The sequence below is a fragment of the Dama dama genome, chromosome 18 (genome assembly GCF_033118175.1).
Source record: "Dama dama isolate Ldn47 chromosome 18, ASM3311817v1, whole genome shotgun sequence".
NCBI lineage: Eukaryota > Metazoa > Chordata > Mammalia > Artiodactyla > Cervidae > Dama > Dama dama.
Genome location: NC_083698.1, coordinates 71,468,687 through 71,491,706, shown reverse-complemented (window position 1 = coordinate 71,491,706; position 23,020 = coordinate 71,468,687). Strand labels below are relative to the sequence as shown.

The 23,020-nt window shown below is 49.3% G+C and overlaps 1 protein-coding gene across 7 annotated transcripts in view; it reads right to left on the bottom strand.

The window, feature by feature from the left end:
- Positions 1-23,020, bottom strand: part of TNS3 (tensin 3) — a 220,581-nt gene that overhangs the window by 42,255 nt on the left and 155,306 nt on the right. For 6 of the 7 annotated variants that reach the window (XM_061165571.1, XM_061165570.1, XM_061165564.1 and 3 more), the window contains 3 exons: positions 6,422-6,585; positions 5,371-5,497; positions 5,200-5,283 (listed from right to left, as the gene is read on the bottom strand). In XM_061165571.1, coding sequence (XP_061021554.1) covers positions 5,200-5,283; positions 5,371-5,497; positions 6,422-6,585 — 375 coding nt within the window. The remainder of the gene's footprint in view (positions 1-5,199; positions 5,284-5,370; positions 5,498-6,421; positions 6,586-23,020) is intronic. The other variant, XM_061165565.1, reaches the window with a different exon arrangement.

The following is a 23,020-nucleotide window of genomic DNA, read 5'->3' as shown; positions in this document are numbered from 1 at the left end:
GGCCACAATGACCAGCAGGCGTCCTTTTGCACAGAATGCAAAGTATACCACATGTGTATACAGATGTGGGCCTTCCTATACATAGCTACATACACATATGTACCTCAATGTAAACATGTTATATATACATACATATATATATACACACACACATATAAGTTTTTAGGTTCTGCAAAATACAAAGTAATCAGGGACTTGCATAAATGTCACACATGTTCACATTCAGCACATGTTTTTATTCCTATTATAAACATTCTCATTAAAAGTTCATAAAATTTCTAAACAAAACAGAGCTGGGTACAGGAAGAAAGGGGAGGTCTGGGAAAAGTATTTTACAGTTTGTCAAGCTTTGAAGAATGACAACTTTTTTTTTAAAAACAAAAATAAAGCATTGCCTCAAACTAATCTCTCTCTCTCAAGACATTCCTGGATACTCCTTTTCTTCCTCCTTGCAGCAAATGTCACCCATTTTTGCCCTTTGACACCAACTCCAAGAGATTTCAACAGCAAACCCCATACCCTGCAGGCCAGGGCCTCCTTCCTGCAGCTCAGAGCAGTCCTGGGTCAAAGCCCCTCCTCCACGTTCACATCACCACCCACAGCCCCAGGCAGGGCCCTGAAAACACCAGCCCTCCTCTCAGAAACATGGGTATGCAAACTATAAGTTGCAAAATGTATAAAGGCCTTCCCTTTCAGTAAACTAATGCTGTTAATCGTGTTCATTGAAAGCTCCCCAAATGTGCCCTAAATCCCACTTGTAAAACCATCAGGTGAAGATAATGTTCTGTAACTAAAGATGATGGTCCTCTGCATTGTGAATGCACAAAATGCCACCAAACTGTCCACTACAAATGGTTCACTTATGTGATTTTTATCTCAATTAAAAAAAAACCTATTATTATTCAAAGTTGGAAGCTGAGCTATATCAGAATCATACACTTTCAATGAGACCTTTCTTCATTTTTTTTTTCCCATTTATTTCGAAAATGTCATCAAGACTACTTAGCCTTTCAGATAGGAATAACAGTAATTTACATCTTGTACTTCATAATTCTCTCTTTTGCCTTCATAATGGTTGATAGTAAATGACCTCTTTACCTAATCTATTACTAATATTTTTGCTTTCAAGAAACACATTTCCTTCTGGGGCTCTAAAATGTTCTGCACTCAACTCCAATGCCCGGGGTGGTTCCCTACACCAACAAGCAATGCTCTGAAACCAGCCTGGGGTCCTACAATTTAACTCGACTCTGATCATCCATGCAGACAGCATCAGACTCCGTAGGCTAAGGGCTCAGTGCCACAAGACTGTCCTCCCTTCAGACCAGCCAGCTAGGGATCAGAGGTTCTCACAACTCCTTTCTCAGGTTGCAATAATTTGTTACAGTGACTCACAGAACTCAAGAGAAACATTTCACTCATCAGTTTATCATAAGAGGACATAACTACAAACAGCCGGACTAGAGAGAGAGGAAAAGGCATGGAGCTTCCATGCTGTCTCGAAGCACCTCTTTCTCCCCAAATCTCTAGGCGATCACCAACTGAGGAGCTCCTTGAACTCTGTCCTTTGGTATTTTTCTACAGACTTCATTACATAGGCAGGGTTGATTAAATCATTGGCCACTGGCAACTGGTTCAACTTCCAGCCCTCTCCCCTCCTTGGAGGTTGGGGGGAGGGGGAAACTGAGAGTTCCAACTCTCTGATCACAAGGTCGGTTCCCTTGGCAACATGGCCCCATCTTTTCCAAAAGTCATCTTATTAACATGACAAAAATCACATTTATGTTCTCATCACTTAAGAAATTCCAAAGGCTTTAGGAGTTTGGTGGCAGAAATAAAACTAAATATATATTTCTTATTATAAATCACAATATCACAGACTCATACCTGGGATTTCTAAGGTAGCATTCCCAGAGATGTATGTCTCCCAGGGAGTAATGTAGGCTGTGTCAGGGACGCACTGGAGACCGTCCCAAGGGGAGCCACTTCAAGCTCTGCTTGAGGGTCCTAGGTGGGTAGGACCTGTTGGTCTACTCATGGAGCTCACAGTATCGTCAGACCCTTGTGACATGGTCCAGCCCCTGGCGCCAGCTGTCCTCCCAGTGCCTACAATGGCCCAGCCATCTCCTGCTACCTGTCCCCAGTCCTTGAAGCTATCATCTCCTCTCTGAGTTACAGCACACCGCTTAGGATAATTCAACAATATTTGAATTCATATTTAAGTATTCATTATTTGAGTAAATGTTTAAATATCCCTCACTTTCCTGGAGTGAGTACTGTAACTTAAAAGAGGAGTTGTCTTGACACAGGCACGGGCAACAGGAACATGACAGGGGCTGGGTTCTGACCCACCATCTATCACCAGGAAACTTCAGCATGCTTTCTGTTCACTTGCTCACTGCAGAGGTGAGGGGTGGGAATGAGGTGCGTGTGACATGGGACGAGCCAGGAGGCTCTTGAGACCCCTGGCACTGGAGTCTAGGGGCTTAAACTAAGTGCCACAGGACAGAACGTGTGCTACCCCGAGCAGAGGGCAGAGATGCCAGGTGAGAGGGGACACCGCGGGCCTCTCCCATGACCAAACTCTCCCTGACCAAACCCGAGATAGGGTCCTGGAGCTTCTCTACAAGGCCTCGACCTTGGCCTCTGATGTCTGCCCTTGGAGGGCCCAGTCTTGGCAAGGATTCTGCTGAGTCATCTCCTCTGCTTGCTCGCTGATGAAGCTCCTTATCCCCACCCTTGATGCTCAAGCCTATCTTCAGCAGGGTCCTACTGGGCCAGTTTGGCAATAATCTCCCTCTCCTCGATGTTCCTCTCGGTAACTTTTCATCCCCTGACCCTGGCACAGCTCTTGGGCTGTCTCTGCTGCATTAGGAGTTGAGCTCAGCTCCTTACCCTGCTCCAATAGTACCAAATAAAATGTGTCTCTACCACCTTTAATTGGTGTCCTGCTGTTTCTCCCTGACACTTGTCTGCTGGCTGTCTGGGAAATAAACTGACACATTTGGGTTTATGCTGACTAGCGCTGGTCACTCAGTCATGTCCGACTCTTTGTGACCCCATGGACTGCAGCCTGCCAGGCTTCTCTGTCCACGGAATTCTCCAGGCAAGAATGTTGGAGTGGGCAGCCATTCCTTTCTCCAGGGAGTCTTCCCAATCCAGGGACTGAACTCAGGTCTTCTGTATTTCAGGTAGATTCTTTATCATTGCACCACCTGGGAAGCCCTTATACTGACTAACCTGGTACCAAGTTCAGGCTGATGGAATAACACACATAGAGGAATTTTACATGGTTAGTGTTACACTAGCTTCATACTAACTAAAAGAAGCCAGAACATAACTGACATCTTAATAGCAACAAAATCAAAAAGTCATCAAAGCTCAAATCCATTCTGATAGGGTCAGTTGATTACACTACCTGACCTGGGAATCTCCCACAAATCCAACACACTTTTTCCCATCATTTCTGAAAGCACTTTTGTCAGAGCTGCTCCATCCCACTGCCCACTCCAACTGCTGTTCCACATACAGCAGACGGATCAATATATGAAAACAGAAGCCTGGGCAGTTGCCTCCCTGTCTCAGGCCTTGTTAATGACCTAGCACTGCTTGCAGATGCCATACCACTACCTTCCACAGCTACAGAGAACAGCTGTGGCTGGGCCTCTGCTCATACCTCCAGGGCCCTGCAGACCCCTGGTCTCTATCCTCTCCTGAAGGACCCTCTGCCACAGAGCCTGTGCCTGCTATTTCTCCATTCCCCTAGTTAACTCCTATTTAATCCTACTTATCCTTCAAACCCTCAGATCTCCTCACCAGGTAAACAACCAATAAAAATTGGCAGGGTGCCACCATTCTGTCCAGGGCTCTTCCCCATCACACATCACTATAAGACTGAAAGAGAAACCCTGCGGTAAAGAAGAGTGTTGAATATAGTCATGGGAGCCAGCACCACCATCACTGTGTCTCAGGGCTCAGCCATACCCCCCATACACTGCAAAGCACATGGGACCCGCAGTCAGTGCTGTGTGTATGCCTCTGAGCTCTCCCTAGGCAAACGTCCTCAAGGATTGCCAACATGAAAATATGGATGACTCAGAAGGTGTTCTTAAGATTAAACAGCTCCTCTACCATCTGACCCTGCAATCCCCCTCCTGAGCATATATCCAGAGAAAAACATGATCCAAAAAGATACATGCACACTAATGTTCATTGCAGCACTGTTTACAATAGCCAAGACATGAAGCAACCTAAAACCTTAAAGGAAACTTTGGAAGAAAAATGGCCCTCCTATTAAATGATACATAGATCTTGTTTTCTCTGGAGAAAGAGGGAAAATGGAGCTAGCTGTCATCACTGCAACTTCCTCTGCATAAAAGACGGTATTTAAAGACAAAGTCTGCTTCCCCCTCCCACCAAAGTGCATCTGATGAGCAGCAAAGGGAACCCTCACTCACCTTCCCCAGGGCAGAACAGCAGGAATCCCCAGTTACAGAGAAGAGCGATTCTAAAATCTAAGTTCAGCTTGGGCTCCAGCCCCCCCTCCACCTGCCCAGGGCAAGGCCATCCTGGACTCTCAAGGGAGCTGGGCAATGTCCATACCAGGAAGGAGTGCTGAGTAACCCACCACCACTGTGTTAACGCTCTCTTCCCAGGGCCGGTGCACAGGCTAACTAGACCCCACAAGTATGTGAAGTGCTGGGAGACGTGGGGGCAGGGTGCAGCAGACAAATCCGACGTGGCCACTCAGCTGGGGAGATTCAGGATGGTGGCTGAGGACGTAAGGAGTCAGGACAGGGCTCTGTGAACATAAAAGACGGGATGCCTTGCAGCAGGCAAGGGGCGAGGGCAGCCGTGTCTTTCAGAGTGGGGAGCTCACTGCTCTCCGAAAGTAACCCTGACTCTCTGAAAAGGGTGGGTCGGGTGTTTCAGTTTCTTCTTTCAACTCCAAGTAATGCTACAAGAAGGTGAAAAGTATTGATGTTCGGCTGCTGAGAACACCACGACCCTACCCATCAACACCTGAAAGTGCTGAGTGAACAGAAGGGAACAGTCAACACCACTCCTACCCCCAGCAGGCTGCAGGCTGTGTCCCTGCATCTTCCCCAGCCAGAACCAGATTTCTTAGGTGTGACACACGTAGAAATATTTCTGCATGAGTGGACGTCCACAGCAGAGGAAAGGAGGTGGGTGTCTTACCATGAGCTCCTTTATACAGAGCGCTGGGGCTGCCCATCTGTGGTGCGGATGGGCTGAACGGAGAGTAACGTGGGCTTGTTATCCCTGGAAAAGAAGGCAGAGTGAGGAGCTGTCCCCCTCTCCGCCCTGAAGGGGTGGGATTGCACACAGGGAGCTCTGCTTTTTTCTTACCATATGGCGTTTCTGGAGACACAGGAAATGCAGGGGTGGGAGAGATGGACTCACTGCCACTGTTGGTTGGAGAGAAGATCCTGCCATCCATCACATCCAGGCCTGGGGGATACGTGGTGATCACTGCCTGAAATTGGCAAAGTGGAAGTCAGGTGAAGGCCACCTCCAGACAGCTAGGGCTCCTGGCCCTCACTGAGCCAGCCCTCTTCTAAGACTGGTGACAGGAGGCAGCCATGGACAACTGGAAGAAGCTTCAGTAACAGTCAAGGCAGAAGGAAGTGTTTTGTGGTCAATATTACACAGCTCGTAAGTAGAGATGGCAGAGAGTTTACATAGCAGAGGGAAATAAGTGTTAAATGAAAAAAGCAGGATAAAAGAATCGTCACCTGTAATGTGTTTACAGATATGTAAAATACCCAATGAATTAAACACACAGGCATAGAAAAGAGGCTGGAAGCATATACCCCAGATATTAACACTGGTTCTCAACAACTTTCCTTTCTGGTCTATTCTGGGTTCCAACTTCTCCACTTTTGAGAATAAACAAAACCCTAATTTCAAAAGGTTCATCGTTGGGGGGTTGCCGATCTGTCCTTACTTCAATTCTGATTAAAAGCCTTAAGTATGGCTTCTCAAAAACACTCTGTAGATCTCCCCAAAGGACACATATCCACAGTGACCATATTTCTTCCTCCTCCCTCCCAGGGACCCCAAGAGGCTTTGGGTCGGGGACTCGGGCTCCTTTAAGATGGCTTCCGTTTGCCCTTTGCCGCTGTTGTCCACCCATGGAGCTCTGAGACCTCTACCCTCACGACTCATCGCATACTTGGCCCACCCCTCAATCCCCACTCTACAGATCAGAACACAGAGACCCAGATGACCAAGTGCATGCCGGCAACAGCTCTCTTGGAAGAGGGGGGATCCCACCCAGCCAGCAGGCCTGCCTTCAGGGAGGAACCATGTTTGTGAGATGGGGACGAAGCTGGGTGGGGAACTGAACTGGCGACTTGGGACAGGGCTCAGGCCAGGCTCTGGGTAGCAGTGTGTATACCTCTTTGGCATTGTCTGGGGAAAGAAAAGGCGCCAGGCCTGGAGTCTGTTCTGAACTGGTGGTCTTTCCCCAGCTGCATTTGGAGAAGGTGGGCTGCTCCCCAGCTTCGTTATCATACTGCTCAAGGCTCAGCTTCCGGAATCTTCCCCCGAGTGGCTCGTCCCCTGTTAGGAGAGAGACAAGTGGGCTGCAGGCGCTTTCATCATGGAGAACACTGACCTTCAATTAAAACCAACTTTAAAACTTCTCAGAGGCACTCTGTATTTTGAATTTTTCTAGTTCCAGAACATCTTCATCACCCAAGTCATACTCCATACCCATTAAACATTCACTCCCCATCCCTGACCTCCAACCCCTGGCAACCACTCATCTACTTTCTATGTCTATGGATTTGCCTACTTTGGACACTTCATGTACATGGAATCGCACACTCCACATCCTTGGGTGTCTGACTTCTATCACCCAGCATGACCCTTTCGAAGCCCATCCTCTTACTGGGTGAAATGACCACTGTCCATGTCCCATCTGTTTCTCTCACATCAGCGCCAGCAGGGAGTCGTGGCTGGCTGGTTCCCCAAGGTCAAGAACACTGCCCGGCCCACCATAGGTGCTCAGGAAGCATATGGAACAAAGAAAGGCTGGGACCCAGGATCGAGGCTTCTTCCTCATCACTGAGTGAGCAAGGAGAACAAGACTGAAAGAACCCAGGCTGCCTAATAGCCACAGAGACTTGGTCTGAGGCCTGTGCCCTAGTAATCCGTCTCTTCTCAAGGCACTGGTGGTCAACTTTGGGGTCGGAGTGCTTGCACCTTGCTCTAGTCTGAGGAAGTAACAGCCACTCAGACCAGAGACACAGAAATCTTTTCTTGAGTCACAAACAGGTTTACATATTCACTTGTCTATACAAATGGTCACCTTCTTTATATGTTGTTCTGCATCTTTAAGAAAAAAATTTTTGTCCATTCTTTGTTACCACCATGAATCATTTACCTGCTTATTTGCTCAATTCCAGTGTACAGGTATAGTGATATCAGAATTGTAACCAGTACAACTTTTTATTTCAAAGTGCCAAAAAATACTTGGTGTTTCATCGCAGGTCCACACTGGTTGCTCAGGGGAGCCACAGGGCCTGCTATGTGTGGACATGAAACCCAGGGGGCATCCTCAGAGTCACAGGGCAGGCGAGGAAGCAGCCCAGGCAACCAGCAGCTTTGACAGCCTGCCTACTCCTTTCAGAAGCAGCTTCTGGGTAGGACCAGGCCGTGGACGGTGCCCGGGGCTCTGGGATAGGACCGGGCTGGGTGTGACCTACGATGGCTGAGCACACGCAAGAGGTGTGTGCAAGCCCTGTGTGCGTGCACACCCCCAGTCAGGGCCAGAGTGCCCTGAAGGCCACACCACCTGCAGAGGTGCAGGGTTGAGTGAGGCTCCTGAGCATGACCGCTCGACTCTTAACAGTGAGGAATTCTGGGCAGGGGAAAGCTTAATTCAAGCACCAACAGTCAACATCCACTGCCCCACTGTTCAGTGTAAGAAACATCATAGATCCTTCAGCCATGCCCCAACCAATGAAGACTCACTTTATGGGGGATGCGGCAGAGGGTCTGGGGAATCTCAGCTTTGGTGGTTTGGGAGACTTGCAGGATGGCAGTGTTTCTTTCTATCGATGACACGTGTGCGTGCTGTCACTTCAGTCATGTCTGACTTTCTGCAAACCCATGGGCTATAGTGTACCAGGCTCCTCTGTTCATTGGATTCTCCAGGCTAGAATAACCTGGAGTGGGTTGCCCTGCCCTCCTCCAGGGGATGTTCCAACCCAGGGATAGAACCTGTGTCTTTTATGTTTCCTGCATTGCAGGCAGATTCTTTACCACTAGTGCCTCCTGGGAAGCCCTGTACAGAGGCATCGCTCTCCCAGCAGGGTGTGTCTGTCCTTCCTAAAGGGGCAAAGATATAGGCACCAGAGTCATCAGAGGCCAGGCCTCCCCAGATGACAGACCATGCCCTCCTCTAGACTGCAGTGCAGACAGGAGGGACCCCAGCACCATTTCCACCCCACTGTGACACCCCTGGAGAAACAAGGAAGGGGGGGCACGACGCTGCTGTGGCACTGGGATGTGCCCATGTGTGCCTACCTCTGCTGGGCCAGTGACAAACCACCACCCAGGCTCCCCACAACAGCCAGGCCCGGGCACGCGGGCTCACAAAGAAAATCCCGTAATCACCAAATTAAGGTGGTGTACTGCATCTTTTTGCAGACGAGGAAAACGGGGTTTTGGGTTGAGACCTGCCCTTCCACACACAATACGCTCCAGAATTTTACTGCACTTGACACTATTTTTTTTTTTTTTTTTTTTTTAAAAATGGAAGGTTTGTGTCAATTCTGCATCCAGCACGTTTACTGCATCATTTCCCACAGCACTGGTTCACTCTGTATCTCTGTGTCACATTTTGGTAATTCTCACAATACTTGAAACTTTTTCATTATTATATTTGTGATGGTAATTTGTACTCAGTGCTCTTTGATATTACTATTGTGATTACTTTTTTGTTTTGTATTTTTAAATTAAGGTATGAACATTGTTTGTGTTTTTAAAGACATAACACTCTTGTATACTTAACAGAGTACAAAGATGCTTGCTCCTTGGAAGAAAAGCTATGACCAACCTAGATAGCATATTAAAAAGCAGAGACATTACTTTGTCAACAAAGGTCCATCTAGCCAAAGCTATGGCTTTTCCAGTAGTCATGTATGGATGTGAGAGTTGGACCATAAAAAATGCTGAGCACCGAAGAATTGATGCTTTTGAACTGTGGTGTTGGAGAAGACTCTTGAGAGTCCCTTGGACTGCAAAGAGATCCAACTGGTCCATCCCATAGGAAATCAGTCCAGAATATTCATTGGGAGGACTGATGCTGAAGCTGAAACTCCAATACTTTGGCTACCTGATGCAAAGAACTGGCTCACTAGAAAAGATCCTGATGCTGGGAAAGACTGAAGAAGAGAGGAGAAGGGACAACAGAGGATGAGATGGTTGGATGGCATCACCGACTCAATGGACGTGAGTCTGAGAAAGCTGAGAGTTGGTGATCAACAGGGAAGCCTGGCATGCTGCAGTCCATGGGGTCACAAAGAGTCGGACACCACTGAGCGACTGAACTGAACTGAATAGTATAAATATAACTTTTATATGCACTTGGAAACCAAAAACATGTCTGAATCACTTTATTGAGGTGATAATTGCTTTATGACAATGGTCTGGAGCCCAGCCTTCAATGTCCCTGAGCTCTGTGCCTGTGTTTAGCTTCTTTGTGAAGATTCACAAACACAAACGTGCCTGGTGTCTGATTAACAAACATCATTCTGACAAGTCCACTGGACCCTCCCATTAGATACAGAGACAATGCCGTGGGAGGTGGCTCTCTGCACCATTACGCTCAGAGGAGTTGTACAAGTTACCCTAATTTACAGACAGCAGGACTAGGGTGTCCTCGAGGTTCAGATGGGAGTGCCTCTTGGGATCACACCCTTTGAGTCATCCAACAGCGGTTGGAGGCAGACTGCCCACCCTCTCCAGGGAGTGCCTTGATTCCATTTCATTTAGTCAGTTAAATAAGAAATGCTTCAAACCTATACTCAGAACTGTAGTAAAGAAACCACGCATAAATCTGGCTATGACCAAATTTTTCCTCTTCAGTAGAGAAGTCCAAAGAAGCTGTCTGACAATTCAGGAGACATGGGTTCAGTCCCTGGGTCAGGAAGGTCCCTTGGAGAAGGAAATGGCAACCCACTCCAGTACTCTTGCCTGGAAAATCCCATGAACAGAGGAGCCTGGTGGGCTACAGTCCATGGGGTCGCAAAGAGCCGGACACAACTGAGCGACTGAGCATGCCCTCAGAGAAGTGAAATCTGAAAAAAGAGGAAGGAGACAGTGAGAGCAGGACAGAATTGCTTCACTGAGCCCTGTGCCCACGATGGCCGGGTCCCTGCAGAAGGCTCAGCAAACCGCCCCCTCCTGGGGCCTTCCTCAGGTAAAGGGCATCCGGTGCCGCCCCCTGCCCCGCTCGGCCCTGGTGCAGCAGGCAGAAGAGGCCCCAGGACCCCACTGCCCTCCAAGTCACAGAAGCGGTAGGAATCAGCACAGAAACCATGGAAACCTAGGATTTCCATTTCAACAATCCCAGTGACCCGCACGTCCCCGTACAAGCCCTGCTCACATTCTCAGCCACGGGTCTCCGTGGGGCATCTGGTGGGGAGCAGTTCTTCCTGAACAAAACGTTGCCTGCCAGTCTCGTCCTCAGGATTCACTTTCCCACCAACATGCAGCACTGGGACATGGTCTGCAGTGGTCAGACAACCAGAGGCGGCCCACTCCAGCCAGTGCCTACGCTGGGCAGTCAGATGTCTTCAGATCCTTCTCCTCTCCTCCTGATACAGGACATGATGCACACCAGGCCTCAAGATCCACCTACCCAGGCAGGATCTGGGTGCCCCCCTCACGGCTACTCTCAAAGGCCCGAGAATCTCAGTGCTTCAGTGATTCACCTTATTCATGGGTGGAGCTGGGGTCATAGAGAGAGAGAAATAACACATGCTGAGCCTGAGTGTATCTGTCGCCTCAGTCCAAGCCAGGCTGAGGGGTAGGGTTCAGCGTCACTACGGGATGTAGGAGCTCTCTGAGTTTGAAAGACAAGCAAGGCTTGGCCATTCGGTCATTCAGGCCACCCACAGGGATGGAGCTCTGCTGGGATCAGGGCAGTGCAGCCTTAACACTGGCCACCACAAGAAAGTGGCATGGAGTGAGTGCAGGAAAATTCGGGGGTGCTAAAGACAGAACAGGAGAGCCAGTCCTCATATGGGGGCACCCGGACATACCCACTGAGCCCTGGAGAAGTGGGGGTTTGGGGCCAAGAAGTCGGGTGCCCGCCAAGCACTTAGCACCTGGGACTGAATACAGCCTAACTAGGAAGGTGGCACCATGGTTGCCAATTTACCACTGAGCCAACGGAGGTTCAAGAGGTGACATTCTCAGATCACTCACTAGAAAACTATATTTTTAGAAGCCAGGAGCCCCTTGGCTACTCTTCACCTAAATAAAGAGAACTCCCAGTTATGCAATAGAGTGAAATTATGTGGTCATAGATAACTCAAACACACAGATTTTCCTTGCACTGTGCTAGGGCAGATTCAGATTTATCTGGGTAACTATCTGATCCTATTTAAAAATGAACTTGAGAACCAGTGAGGTGAGGTTCTTGATGTGACCCACTCTACCCGCTCAAATAAAGCTTGGACCTGTGCTGGGGCCAGCACTGGGAGTCACCGCCCGGTACCCTGGCACAGAACACCCATCCGTGCTCAAAGCTCTACAGCAAGTAGAATTTCCCCTGCGTCGCCGAACAGTGGAACAGCCTCCGGGAGGTTAGGCCACAGGCTCAAGATGAAACATGAATATGAAACAGTGATTCTCAAATGTGACTGAACATTAAAATCACATTTAAAATCCTGACTCTAGGGCCTCACCCCTTACCTGTGAAGTCACAACCTTCAGGAGTGAGGTCCAGGCGTCAGCACTTTTTTTAAACTCTCATGTTTCCAACACAAAAACAAGCTTGAGATCCAGGGCTCATCTTAACCTTGGATTCACACTGGAGTTTCACAAGTGGGGAACATTTAAGATAATTCTGACCCCTGAGCCACAACCCAGGCCAATCCAACCAAACCTTCTGGAGGCGGAAGCCGCATGGGCACTTTCATCACCTGCATTTTGTCTAGTTCCCAGGTGAGTGTGCTGTGCAACCAGGTGGCAAATGCCGGCTCTGATGAGTGAATGAAAACTCATGACCTTCTAGAACATGACCTTCGTCTTCTATCTGGGGTACTGCGAGGTAAAGCACCCTTAATCTATTTATCTTTATACGATCATATAAGAATGAAGCCTGCGTCATCAAGGCTTGCACGGTGGGTTCTGGAAACTCCCTCGCCTTCCTAGCAGCAAAAACAATCACCAAGGATTTGTCTGGATTATTTGGCTCCTGAGTTAAGTTTGAGGCCTCCTGATTTCAGCTCATTCAAATAAACATGTGTATCCTCCAAAGAGAGAGTGGCAAAGGGAAAGTGACAATGAGAAACCCAAACACTCCTCCCAGCTTAAATGTTCCCAGAATGATTTAACAATGACGTAAGGAGCTTTTCCCTCCTTAAGCTGAAACAGGAATTGATTCACCTGCAGGGTATATTCTTAAAGGGCTGGGTGATGCCTTTTAGAAATTCCTAGCCTGAGTGCAGAATAATGTTGAAGAGCTCAGGGAGCAGCCTCACCCCCTGGGATCTCTCTCTGACCCAACGGAGCCCAGAGCCTCAGGAGTCCTCACCAGCGGACTCCAGCCAAAGCAAACCAAGAGGCCGAGGAAAGGACGCCTACCATTTGGATTACAAAAGTGAAAATCCTTTCCACTGGGGAACAGCAAAGTGCTTGGTTCGGTGGTAGCATTTCCTCTAAAATGACATATTTAAAAGGGAAACTGATTGTGTCCAAGAAGCTAAGAAGCATTCCCTTCTACTATAAGAAATTTCAGCAATATGCTCATGTTTTACCCAGAGGAAGCTTGTAATTTACAGCACAGGTGTAAAAAGTCACACAGCAACCAAAGGCAAGACCACTCCTGGCCCCCTGCATGACTCCGGCCCCTTAAGACACCAACAGCAGAGGCTGGTGCCGAGTTTGGGCTCCTTTTTGATTATTTGAATTTATTTTATTCTTACCTTCTCCTTCCACCCACTACCATCACTTGCTCTTACTGGCCTCTCCTCACAGACTTCATCTTTCAGCAATTGTGATGTTCCCACAGTGCACCTCAGGATGGTCCCTAGGACCGTCCACTTCTGGGGCTACCTTCAGTGGAAGGTGACGCAGGCAGATGTGGCCCTAGGCCCGAATGGCCGATGGGCTGTGAGAAGAAATAACACACAAGACTTGCAGAGAGAACCCAAGAGAGCCGTGACTCCCAGGCCTGTCTCGGCTGGAGCTGTTATAAACCTCTTTATTCTGAGCAAGAGGGGGTCTTGGCACTATCTACCCAAGGATGACATAAGTTAACACTTCTCCTCAGTGAAGGCATATGTGAGCCTCAGTCATACCTGTACTGACCAGCTGATTTCTACCACACATAAGGCAGAGCTTCTGAAAACAAGCCACCCATACCAGAGGCGAGGCCAGGGGATCACCAAAGCAGACTTTCAAACATCTGAGGGGGCGGATTCTTGGTAAGTTAACCAAAGAACTGCCACACGGGCCAGCAATTCCACTCCTGGTATTACCCCCGAAGAACGAAAAGTGTCAGTTGCTCAGTCATGTCCGACTCTTTGCAATCCCAAGGACTGTAGCCCACCAGGCTCTGCTGTCCATGGAATTTTCCCAGCAAGAATACTGGAGTGGGTTGCCATTTCCTTCTCCAGGGGATCTTCCTGACCCAGGGATTGGACCTGGGTCTCCTGAATTGTAGGCTGATTCTTTACCGTCTGAGCCACCAGGGAAGCCAGGAGTTCAAATGAATACTCGTACGTGAACACTGACAGCAGCTCTATTCAGTCACCAAAAGGTCACCATCCACAGATGACTGGATAAGCACAGTATGGGCTGTCCATGCAGCTGAATATCACTCAGCCTTAAGCTACAACATGAATGAGCCTGCAAAACCTTATGCTGAATGAAAGTGGCCTGACTGCAAAGGTGACACATATCCTATGATCCCATTTATGTGAAATGCCCAGAGGAGGAGAATCTCCAGAGACAGAAAACAAACTGGGGCTCCCGGGGGCTGGGAGAGAGAGGAATGGGGGTGACTGCCATTGAGTACAGATTTCCTTTTGAAATTTCAGAAGTGCTCTGGAGCTAGATAGAGGGGATGGTTACATGACATTGTGAAGGTACTTAATGCCATTTAATTGTACATTTTAAACAGTTAAATGGTAAATTTTACAATAGATGCATTTTTCTCCAATAAAATAGATCTGAGTGGGTTATTTTTGTTTCCCAGGCTGGCCTGCCTGAGGGTTTTCACCTTGAGATGAACACTAAATTAAATAAATTGCTTTTTAAAAAATTTATCCTTTAACATGAGTGTTAGGGTGTTATACATTTTTTTAAAAATTGTGTTTAAGTAGTTTACATAAGCTGTGACTTTGATTTCAGGGTAGTAGAGTTGGCATCAGATAACAGATGTTCTAAACATGGAACGGTGGGCCTGAGGGGTTGAGAACCACTGCTGTAGGCCGGCCCAAGTGGTGCAGAGTAGGTAGAAGAAGCCACACCTCCCGGCCTCTCAGGAACATGGGGAGACGCCTGTCAGGGTGACCGCCTGGGGCACTGAAATCTGCCTGCTGGTGAGTGAGGGTCACTGGAGCAAAAGGAACTGACTCATCAACTCAAATTTATAACATGCTTTTTATGCAACGAAAGAAAGTAGTTGCAATGACAGCTTCCAGCAGTGACCATGCATTTCTCACTCTAAAATCTTTCCCAAATTAGAAGAGTGCAGAGCTCCCTGCAACATGGCAGGCCAACTCCATCACCAAATGTGCGCTTGTGAGCATCTGTCTGTCCACCGCTCTTCATGGTCCTAAAGCATCAGTTTGAAAGGGCATGGCTTGTCCTAACCGCAGGCTGCTGCTGCTGCTGCTGCTAAGTCGCTTCAGTCATGTCTGATTCTGTGCGACCCCATAGATGGCAGCCCACCAGGCTCCCCCATCCCTGGGATTCTCCAGGCAAGAATACTGGAGTGGGTTGCCATTTCCTTCTCCAACGCATGAAAGTGAAAAGTGAAAGTGAAATCGCTCAGTCGTGTCCGACTCTTAGTGACCCCATGGACTGCAGCCTACCAGGCTCCTCCGTCCATGCGATATTCCAGGCAAGAGTACTGGAGTGGGGTACCACTGCCTTCTCCGTAACCCCAGGCAGGACCTCCTATTGGACTGCTGATGGCACCTGAATACCCCGCCTACCGCTCACCTCCAGTGACAGGACCTCTCAGGTGGAGAAAGTGCAGTTTCGCCTGTGGCAACAAATAGAGAGCAAGAGTCCTTCCCAGGAACATCGCCAGAAGGCCTCAGCCTGGGATCACTGGCCATCGCTCCACAATCTCCTTTACCCTGGCTCCCTCCCTGATAGGCTTGGGTAGGAGGAAGTTCCTCCCAGCAACCATAATTCTTGGTTCCTCCTGCTTTCCAGGAGCTCATGACTGGCATGGGGCAGCAGGTAGGGGGCGATGACAGAAGAGCAAGGGGACAGTCACAGGTCAGTGTTGTCCATGGAGATGGGCGGTGAGCCTGGACATGTGGGGAAGAGACAGTGGTTGGGAAAGCATTTCAGAGAGAATGTGACCCTAGACTGACCTATGACAACCCAGAGAGTCCCTGACAGGTGGAGGCCACTGAATGGAGCTCCAGGCCTCCTCAGGCTCCCTTAGGGGAGCACCGTGCCCTGCGGCTCCCTGCTCCTGTGTGTCCTGGGGGCCAGGGCGTCCTGCAGCTGTCCTGAGACTGGTCAGCATGACACACAGCCTGAAAACACACACTCCAGCTCAGGTTGAAAACAACATCCAGAGCTGTCATGAGGACACTGATGGTACCCTGTAAGCCTTTGCCGACCCAAGGACGCTTGCTACCTTGCTCAGTGGGAACAGCTCTAGTGGACAGCTGAAGGTACAGGGGGTTTCAGCGTGCAATGAGAGGGCAGGCTTGAAGGTGGAGTTAGATTAACTGGTTCCAGGGACTATGATCAGAGCAGGCAGCCAGAAACTCTAACCACAAGCCGCTTCCAGACTTGCATGATCAGGACCTTGTGCATGGAAGGGAGGAGGAAGAGAGAGAAGTGGAGGAGGAGACAGCATCAGGCAGACACCCACGTAGGAGCCATGACTTTGACAGACTCCATGAGACGTAAATATGCATACACAGAGCAGGTCAATTAAGAAATTACTCTAGCCTTTAAAATGTATTCACCTTTTTTTGTGTTGAAAACACATAACACTACATTTACCACCTTGACCATTTTTAAATGTACAGTTCAATGTTAAGCATATTCAGACTGTTCTGCAACAGATCTCTGTTTGACTTTCTCATCTTGTAATACTGAATAAAAGTGACTCAGCTGAAGATGCTGAAGAGGTATGGAAACATAGACACATTTCCTTAAGCTCTACTCTGCTAGAGCTCTTCAGACAACATGAGTGAAGCCAAATCCAGATGGCATTAGACTTGTGAGCATAGCACCCACCATCTAAACCCACCCAAAGAGAACCAAAACCTAGTTTCAGTGAGTTAGTCCTTCACTTTGTGTTCCCCAGAGGAAACCAGCGGAACTCATCCTTCACCCTCTTATTACTGAGATTGCCTGCAACTGCCAGGGTGGGCCCTACCAACCCCTCTCCACCCAAGGACACAGAACTGCAGCCGGCTTCTGCAGGGATGCCAGATCCTGCCCGCTGGACACAGGACCACCCCTGACCGGCAAATGGTCATCCTGTCTTGGAAGGTGATGAGAAAAGGCCTAAGGGTGGAGAGAAAAGCCCTGAGCCTCACTCTCTGCTCAATACATCCCCAGATCACACAGTCGGCAGCAGGTTCTGACCCTGATCCGGTACCCTCTTCCCGGAAATGCCTAAGAACTAACACAGGAAGGGCCCATGGGCCAACTCTGAGTCTGAGTCACCCGCCCTCTCTGACCTCAGGCTTCCTCTCTGTGACGGGACGTCATCTTCCACCTCGTTCAACCAGAGGAACCAGGAGTGCCTTGAAAGCAGGCTATCCTGGAGGAGCCTTCTTGGTTCTGAGAAGCCCGGCTTCCCTGGAAGCACAGGGGCTGTCTCCAAAGCCTCGCAGCAGCTGGCTGGGGTCCACGGTAGGCTAGGGTCCTGCTGCCCCAGGTGACGCTGGGGTCAGCCCAGGAAACTTTTCCCCGACTCAGGGTCTGCGGCCTCAGGGAACAGAGGAAATCCTGAAGGCAGGCATTCTGTCTCAGGATGTGTTCTGTGTCCACACTCACCCCTTCTTCCCTCTTCTCCTCCTTCTCTGTGCACCTAGATTCCCGATCCATGAACACACCTGCACTTCCGCGCACCTGGGCCCGGCCTATCCCCAGTGTCTGCACAGCCCCCACCCACCTCTCCCCGGGAAAGGCCTTGCTCTCTACTCCCCGATGCCCCTGGATCTCCTGTCACAACCCCGTGGGCTCCTGCCGCCGCGGCTCCCACCTGCGCTCAGGAGGTCCCGCGCTCATGGTGTGGACCCACGGCTGAGGACCTCGGGTTCTCATACTGGTTCCCTCTGGCTGGGGTTTAACGTGTAATTTAAATTGATGGGCTTTCCCCTATCAAGGACTGGAAGTTGATACTTGTTACTGTGACTCTCCTTCAGAATAAATCAGACCTCTGACGTGGACGGGCACTCCTGCAGGGATGACTGTGTCCACAGAAGCACAAGAGGGGCGCTGGCACAATGTCCTAGTGCCATTTGCGAACTGAACACGGGGCCGGCCAGGAGCCGACAATTGTGGGTGGGGGGGCTGATGTGCCATGAATAAAGTATCTTGACAATAGGAAACAAGGAGCCCATAGGTATGAGCAAAGAGAGCTGGCCACCTGCCATCCATGGAATCATAAACTTCACATATTGAGTCATTCCTTTTGTTACTTGGTATTATCAGTTGAAATCTCCCCTCACTTAAAGGATGTGATCTAAGAAACCCACCTTTGAGCAGGGATGCAGTGCAGCTGGGCAACCTCGGGGGTGGGGCAACACGAGGCCCCAGCAGCGCCCAGACGGCAGTGGCTGAAGCACAGTCTGGTGTCCGCTCAGAGCAGGGGAACCACAGAGGCGCTGAGCACCTGCACGGAATGAAACGCCTCCACACTTCACCCCATTTTACAAGGCCGCCCAAGGCTTTCTGAGATTCCACCACTGTAGGGCTATTCTCTTGTCTCATGGGCCAGGGCCGACTTCCTACCCAGTCTATGATGACCCTCGCTAAGTTCTCCAAGCCAATTCAGCGAAGACACATGAGTTCTTGGAGGGTCACCTACACTTCCACCAGCACCACATCTGCTCTATTTACAAACATTACTACATGCCAGGAAACAAAAGAAGTCACTGGCACGGCCCTCCAGGGGTTTTTGAACTGGGAGCAGAATTTGAGTTTAGTGGAATTAGGTCTCAGCCATAGGATGCACAGTGAGACAGATGGAGGCTGTTTATACACTATGAATATGAAAGTCGCTCAGTCGTGTCCAACTCTGCAACCCCATGTAGCCTGCCAGACTCCTCTGTCTGTGGAATTCTCCAGGCCAGAATACTGGAGTGGGTAGCCTAACCCTTCTCCAGGGGATCTTCCTGACCCAGGAATCAAACTGGGGTCTCCTGCATTGCAAGCGGGTTGTTTACCAGCTGAGCTTCTAGGGAAGCCTGTTTATTCATTGGGAATGAATGTCAGGGGTGATGCAGACATAGTGCCAAGAACAGGGGACGTGCTGAGTGGCAGTGCTCACCATCACCTTACCATTACCCCCCCCGATCACCATCGTCACCCTCACCCCCATCACTATCATCACCATCACCATCACCACCACCGCCATCATCACCATCGTCACCCTCACCTCCATCACTATCATCACCATCACCACCATCACCACCACCCCCACCATCACCATTGTCACCCTCACCTCCATCACTATCATCACCATCACTATCATCACCATCACCACCACCCCCATCATCACCATCGTCACCCTCACCTCCATCACTATCATCACCATCACCACCACCCCCACCATCACCATCATCACCCTCACCACCATCACTATCATCACCATCACTATCATTACCATCACCACCACCCCCACCATCACCATCATCACCCTCACCACCATCACCATGGTCACCCTCACCACCATCACTATCATCACCATCACTATCATTACCATCACCATCACCCCCACCATCACCATCGTCACCCTCACCACCATCACCATCGTCACCCTCACCCCCATCACTATCATCACCCTCACCACCATCACTATCATTACCATCACCACCACCCCCACCATCACCATTGTCACCCTCACCACCATCACCATGGTCACCCTCACCACCATCACTATCATCACCATCACTATCATTACCATCACCATCACCCCCACCATCACCATCATCACCCTCACCACCATCACCATCGTCACCCTCACCCCCATCACTATCATCACCATCACCACCATCACTATCATCACCATCACCACCCCCACCATCACCATCGTCACCCTCACCTCCATCACTATCATCACCATCACCATCACTATCATCATTAACCCTACCACCACCACCATCCTCACCATTATTATTATTGTGCTGACTGCAGGTAGACTTTCTCAGAAAATTCTTGGCCTTCGCATATAACTGTCATCTCAGAAATAACCAGAGCCTGGTAGACATGCTGCTGCCTGAAGAGCTGGTGCAATGTGAGCTGTGCAGGACACACAGCCAGCCCCAGGAGGAGCTCCAGGTAATACCACCCCCAACTCCCTACCACCAGGTAACTTGTGGTCTTTCTCATAATCAGGACACACTCTGCAAAGAGGGAAGGATTTCACTGACTTCAGGATGCTGAAGTCTCTGTGACAAACCTTTTTCTACAGTCAGAATTAAGACACACCATGCAGCAGTCAGCATCTGGGGGCAAGATGTGCGGCAGGCCAAGGAGGCTCTCATGTAGAAAATACAGCTTCATAGAACTTTCCAGCCTGTTTCCCATTTGTGTGCAAGACTTGGGGCCGCTCTGGTCAGATACTGACCCACATCAATAGGGCTGAGCCTCAGGCACACAGACATGGGACGATGCATCTGTGGGGTAAAAGCCATTGTCCTGCAAATATCATGGAGCCTTTCAGACTCAATGTCCCCTTCCTACTCAGCGTGGTAGAGCCAAGAACCACATGTGGACCAGCTCAGCTTGGCAGCCCTGGCCTCCCCCATTCAGAGGATGGAAGTGTGCGATGGGGATCTGAACATCTTCAAAGCACAGGGATCCAGCATCCCCGAACCTTCTGAAAGGTGCCACAACTCAGCATCAGTTGATTAGCTGACTCTCCTTGCCATCTAGTGACTTTTTCCTATCGCTGGCTGGTCTAGCTTTTTTGCAATTGAAAGATGCAAATACTCAGATGACATTTTGATATTAAAGTCAAATGGGTTCCAGTGTCCTCTACACCAGCCAGGGAGAGAAGAAACTTCTCTCTCCATCTCAATTCAAATGGCTGAAAGCTAGAGACATGCATATTCTTTAGATGGGATTTCTAGCAAGACAAGACGTCCCAGAATGAGAGCCAGAAATCCGCCTGCAGACTGTTCCAAAAACCCTCTACACTGTCCAGATCCTTTTCATCAATGTGGTGTGCGTCTCCAAGGCTCTGCATTTCCCGGCTTGGCACTGTCCTCAAACAGGAGCTCGCTCTGAAACTGAAAGCTGAACTCCAAGTTAGAAGGCCAGTCCTCATGCTGCGAGCTGCAAGCTTCCCAGCTGGAGGGTATTCATCGCTGCTCAGGGGTCCTACCAGAAGCTCATGCCCAAATTTCAGGAAGGTCTCTGAAGATTAGTGTCCATGTTTATTTATACCTCATCCCCTGACATCACCATAGTTTTACAAGTATACAAGAAAACTGACAAATACCCAAGATTCCTAACAAACATGAATGGATTAATAAACACTCTTAACTGAATTTGCATAATTAATAACCTAACATTCGCTGAAATTTTACAGGTCTGTTGACGTATTCAAGTCCCTTCATTTTAAAAATGTCATTACTTTGTAAGCCAGGAAATAGAAAAGATCTAAAATCAAAATTAAAATTCCAGTAATTACAGTGATGAGTTTATCAAGTAATTTAAGTATAGCTAACTAAAGGATGGAGGAGATGAAGGGACTTTCTAAAACCCCAGGCTCTATGTTCTACTGTTAAAGGGCAGAAGAGTCATTCGGGGCTATGTTCCATCCACTGGAAAACAAATGAACTAAAGGGAGCTGTCAGACAGTAACCTGAGCTTAGAATCCTTCCCTCTTCCATACACTAGGCCGCCCCCAACCTCTTCCAAATCTCAAAGGAGGTTTTAATTCAAGAAAGGAAAAAAAAAGATTTCTGGTTTTAATTTTTCCAAGAAATTCCTTTTAAGTAGGTTTGGTGAGGTAAGAGACAGGATGCGGATAGCTTTGTTCCCACTGAAACTTTTTTTAAACTCAGAATCTCCTGAATGTATCTGACTAAATGAGTTCATATATCCAAATCCTTCCATCTGTTTTGTTGCTACAATTACTACTGTTGTCCGGCAGCTACATATTCAAGTCTGATAACGTACTCCCAGAAGGCTCTCTCAGTTTTTCCCAACTCCCAAGCTTCTGATATCCAAGGGCCCAGGTACTCAGGGAAAGGAAATGAATGTCACAGCGTGAGTGCGAGCTCAGTTGCCTCAGTCATGTCCCACTCTTTGCGATCCCATGGACTGTAGCCCACCAGGCTCCTCTGTCCATAGGATTCTCCAGGCAAGAAGACTGGAGTGGGTTCTTGCCAACCCAGGGATCGAACCCGCATCTCCTGCATTGCAGGCGGATTCTTTAGCATCGAGCCACCCGGGAAGCCAGGATGTCATAGCATCATCACATTTATGATCCAGGTACCCTTCAGGGGCTTGCAGACCAGCACTGCCTGTACCTTTCCACCAGCCGGGTATGTGATAGGGTTTAGCAGATGGAGCGAAGTGAAATTCAGAAACTACACCCTTAACCCAAAGTCACACAGTTAGCCAATGCACAGCCAGACAGGACCAAGGTCTGCAAAGCTCAGGTTCCCCAAGCCATCTGGGACCTGGCTAGGTCTGAAATCTACCCTGTCTGACTGCAAAGCAGGCAGGGCTTCTGTGTGCAGCCACAGAGCCGAGTCCTGCGAACCACCTATGAGACCTTAGGCGGGCCACGTCCTGACACCTCTGGAAATGCAACTGTTAGACGGGATCTGTTCCTGCAGCTAAGAAGCCTGATATGAAAGGGCCCAGAACAATCCCAGTGGCAAGAGCAGCACTCCTGCCCCGTCAGTGACCCTGGCTCAGCCCTCGGGGTCAGACTCAGGACTAGGAGGAAGCTACAGAATCCTTCCTTCATCCCACCTCCCATCTTCATTTTTAGAGGCAGGATCCTTAGGGAACCAGCTGACACCAAAGATGTGGATGCTCACCTACATGCAAACACAGGGAGGCCTGGTCTCACTGGTCACCACACTCTCGACCCCAAGGTGACCCGGAGTCCGTGCAGCTCCACCCCTCCCTAAGCCTCCCCAGACCTCAGCAGCACCCAGGTTTGGACAACTGATTTGGCCTGTCTCCTCTATGTGGAAGCTTCTAGACTTGGCCATGCTCCTCTGTGTGGAAGTTTCTATACACACACTCCCCCGATGGCCTCACATACTATTCCTTGACCCACTCTGTCCCAGTCCCCACTGCCTGCGGGGCATCCTCCCAGGCCGCCCTGGCTCCACAGCCTGTGCCTCTCCAACATGGAAAG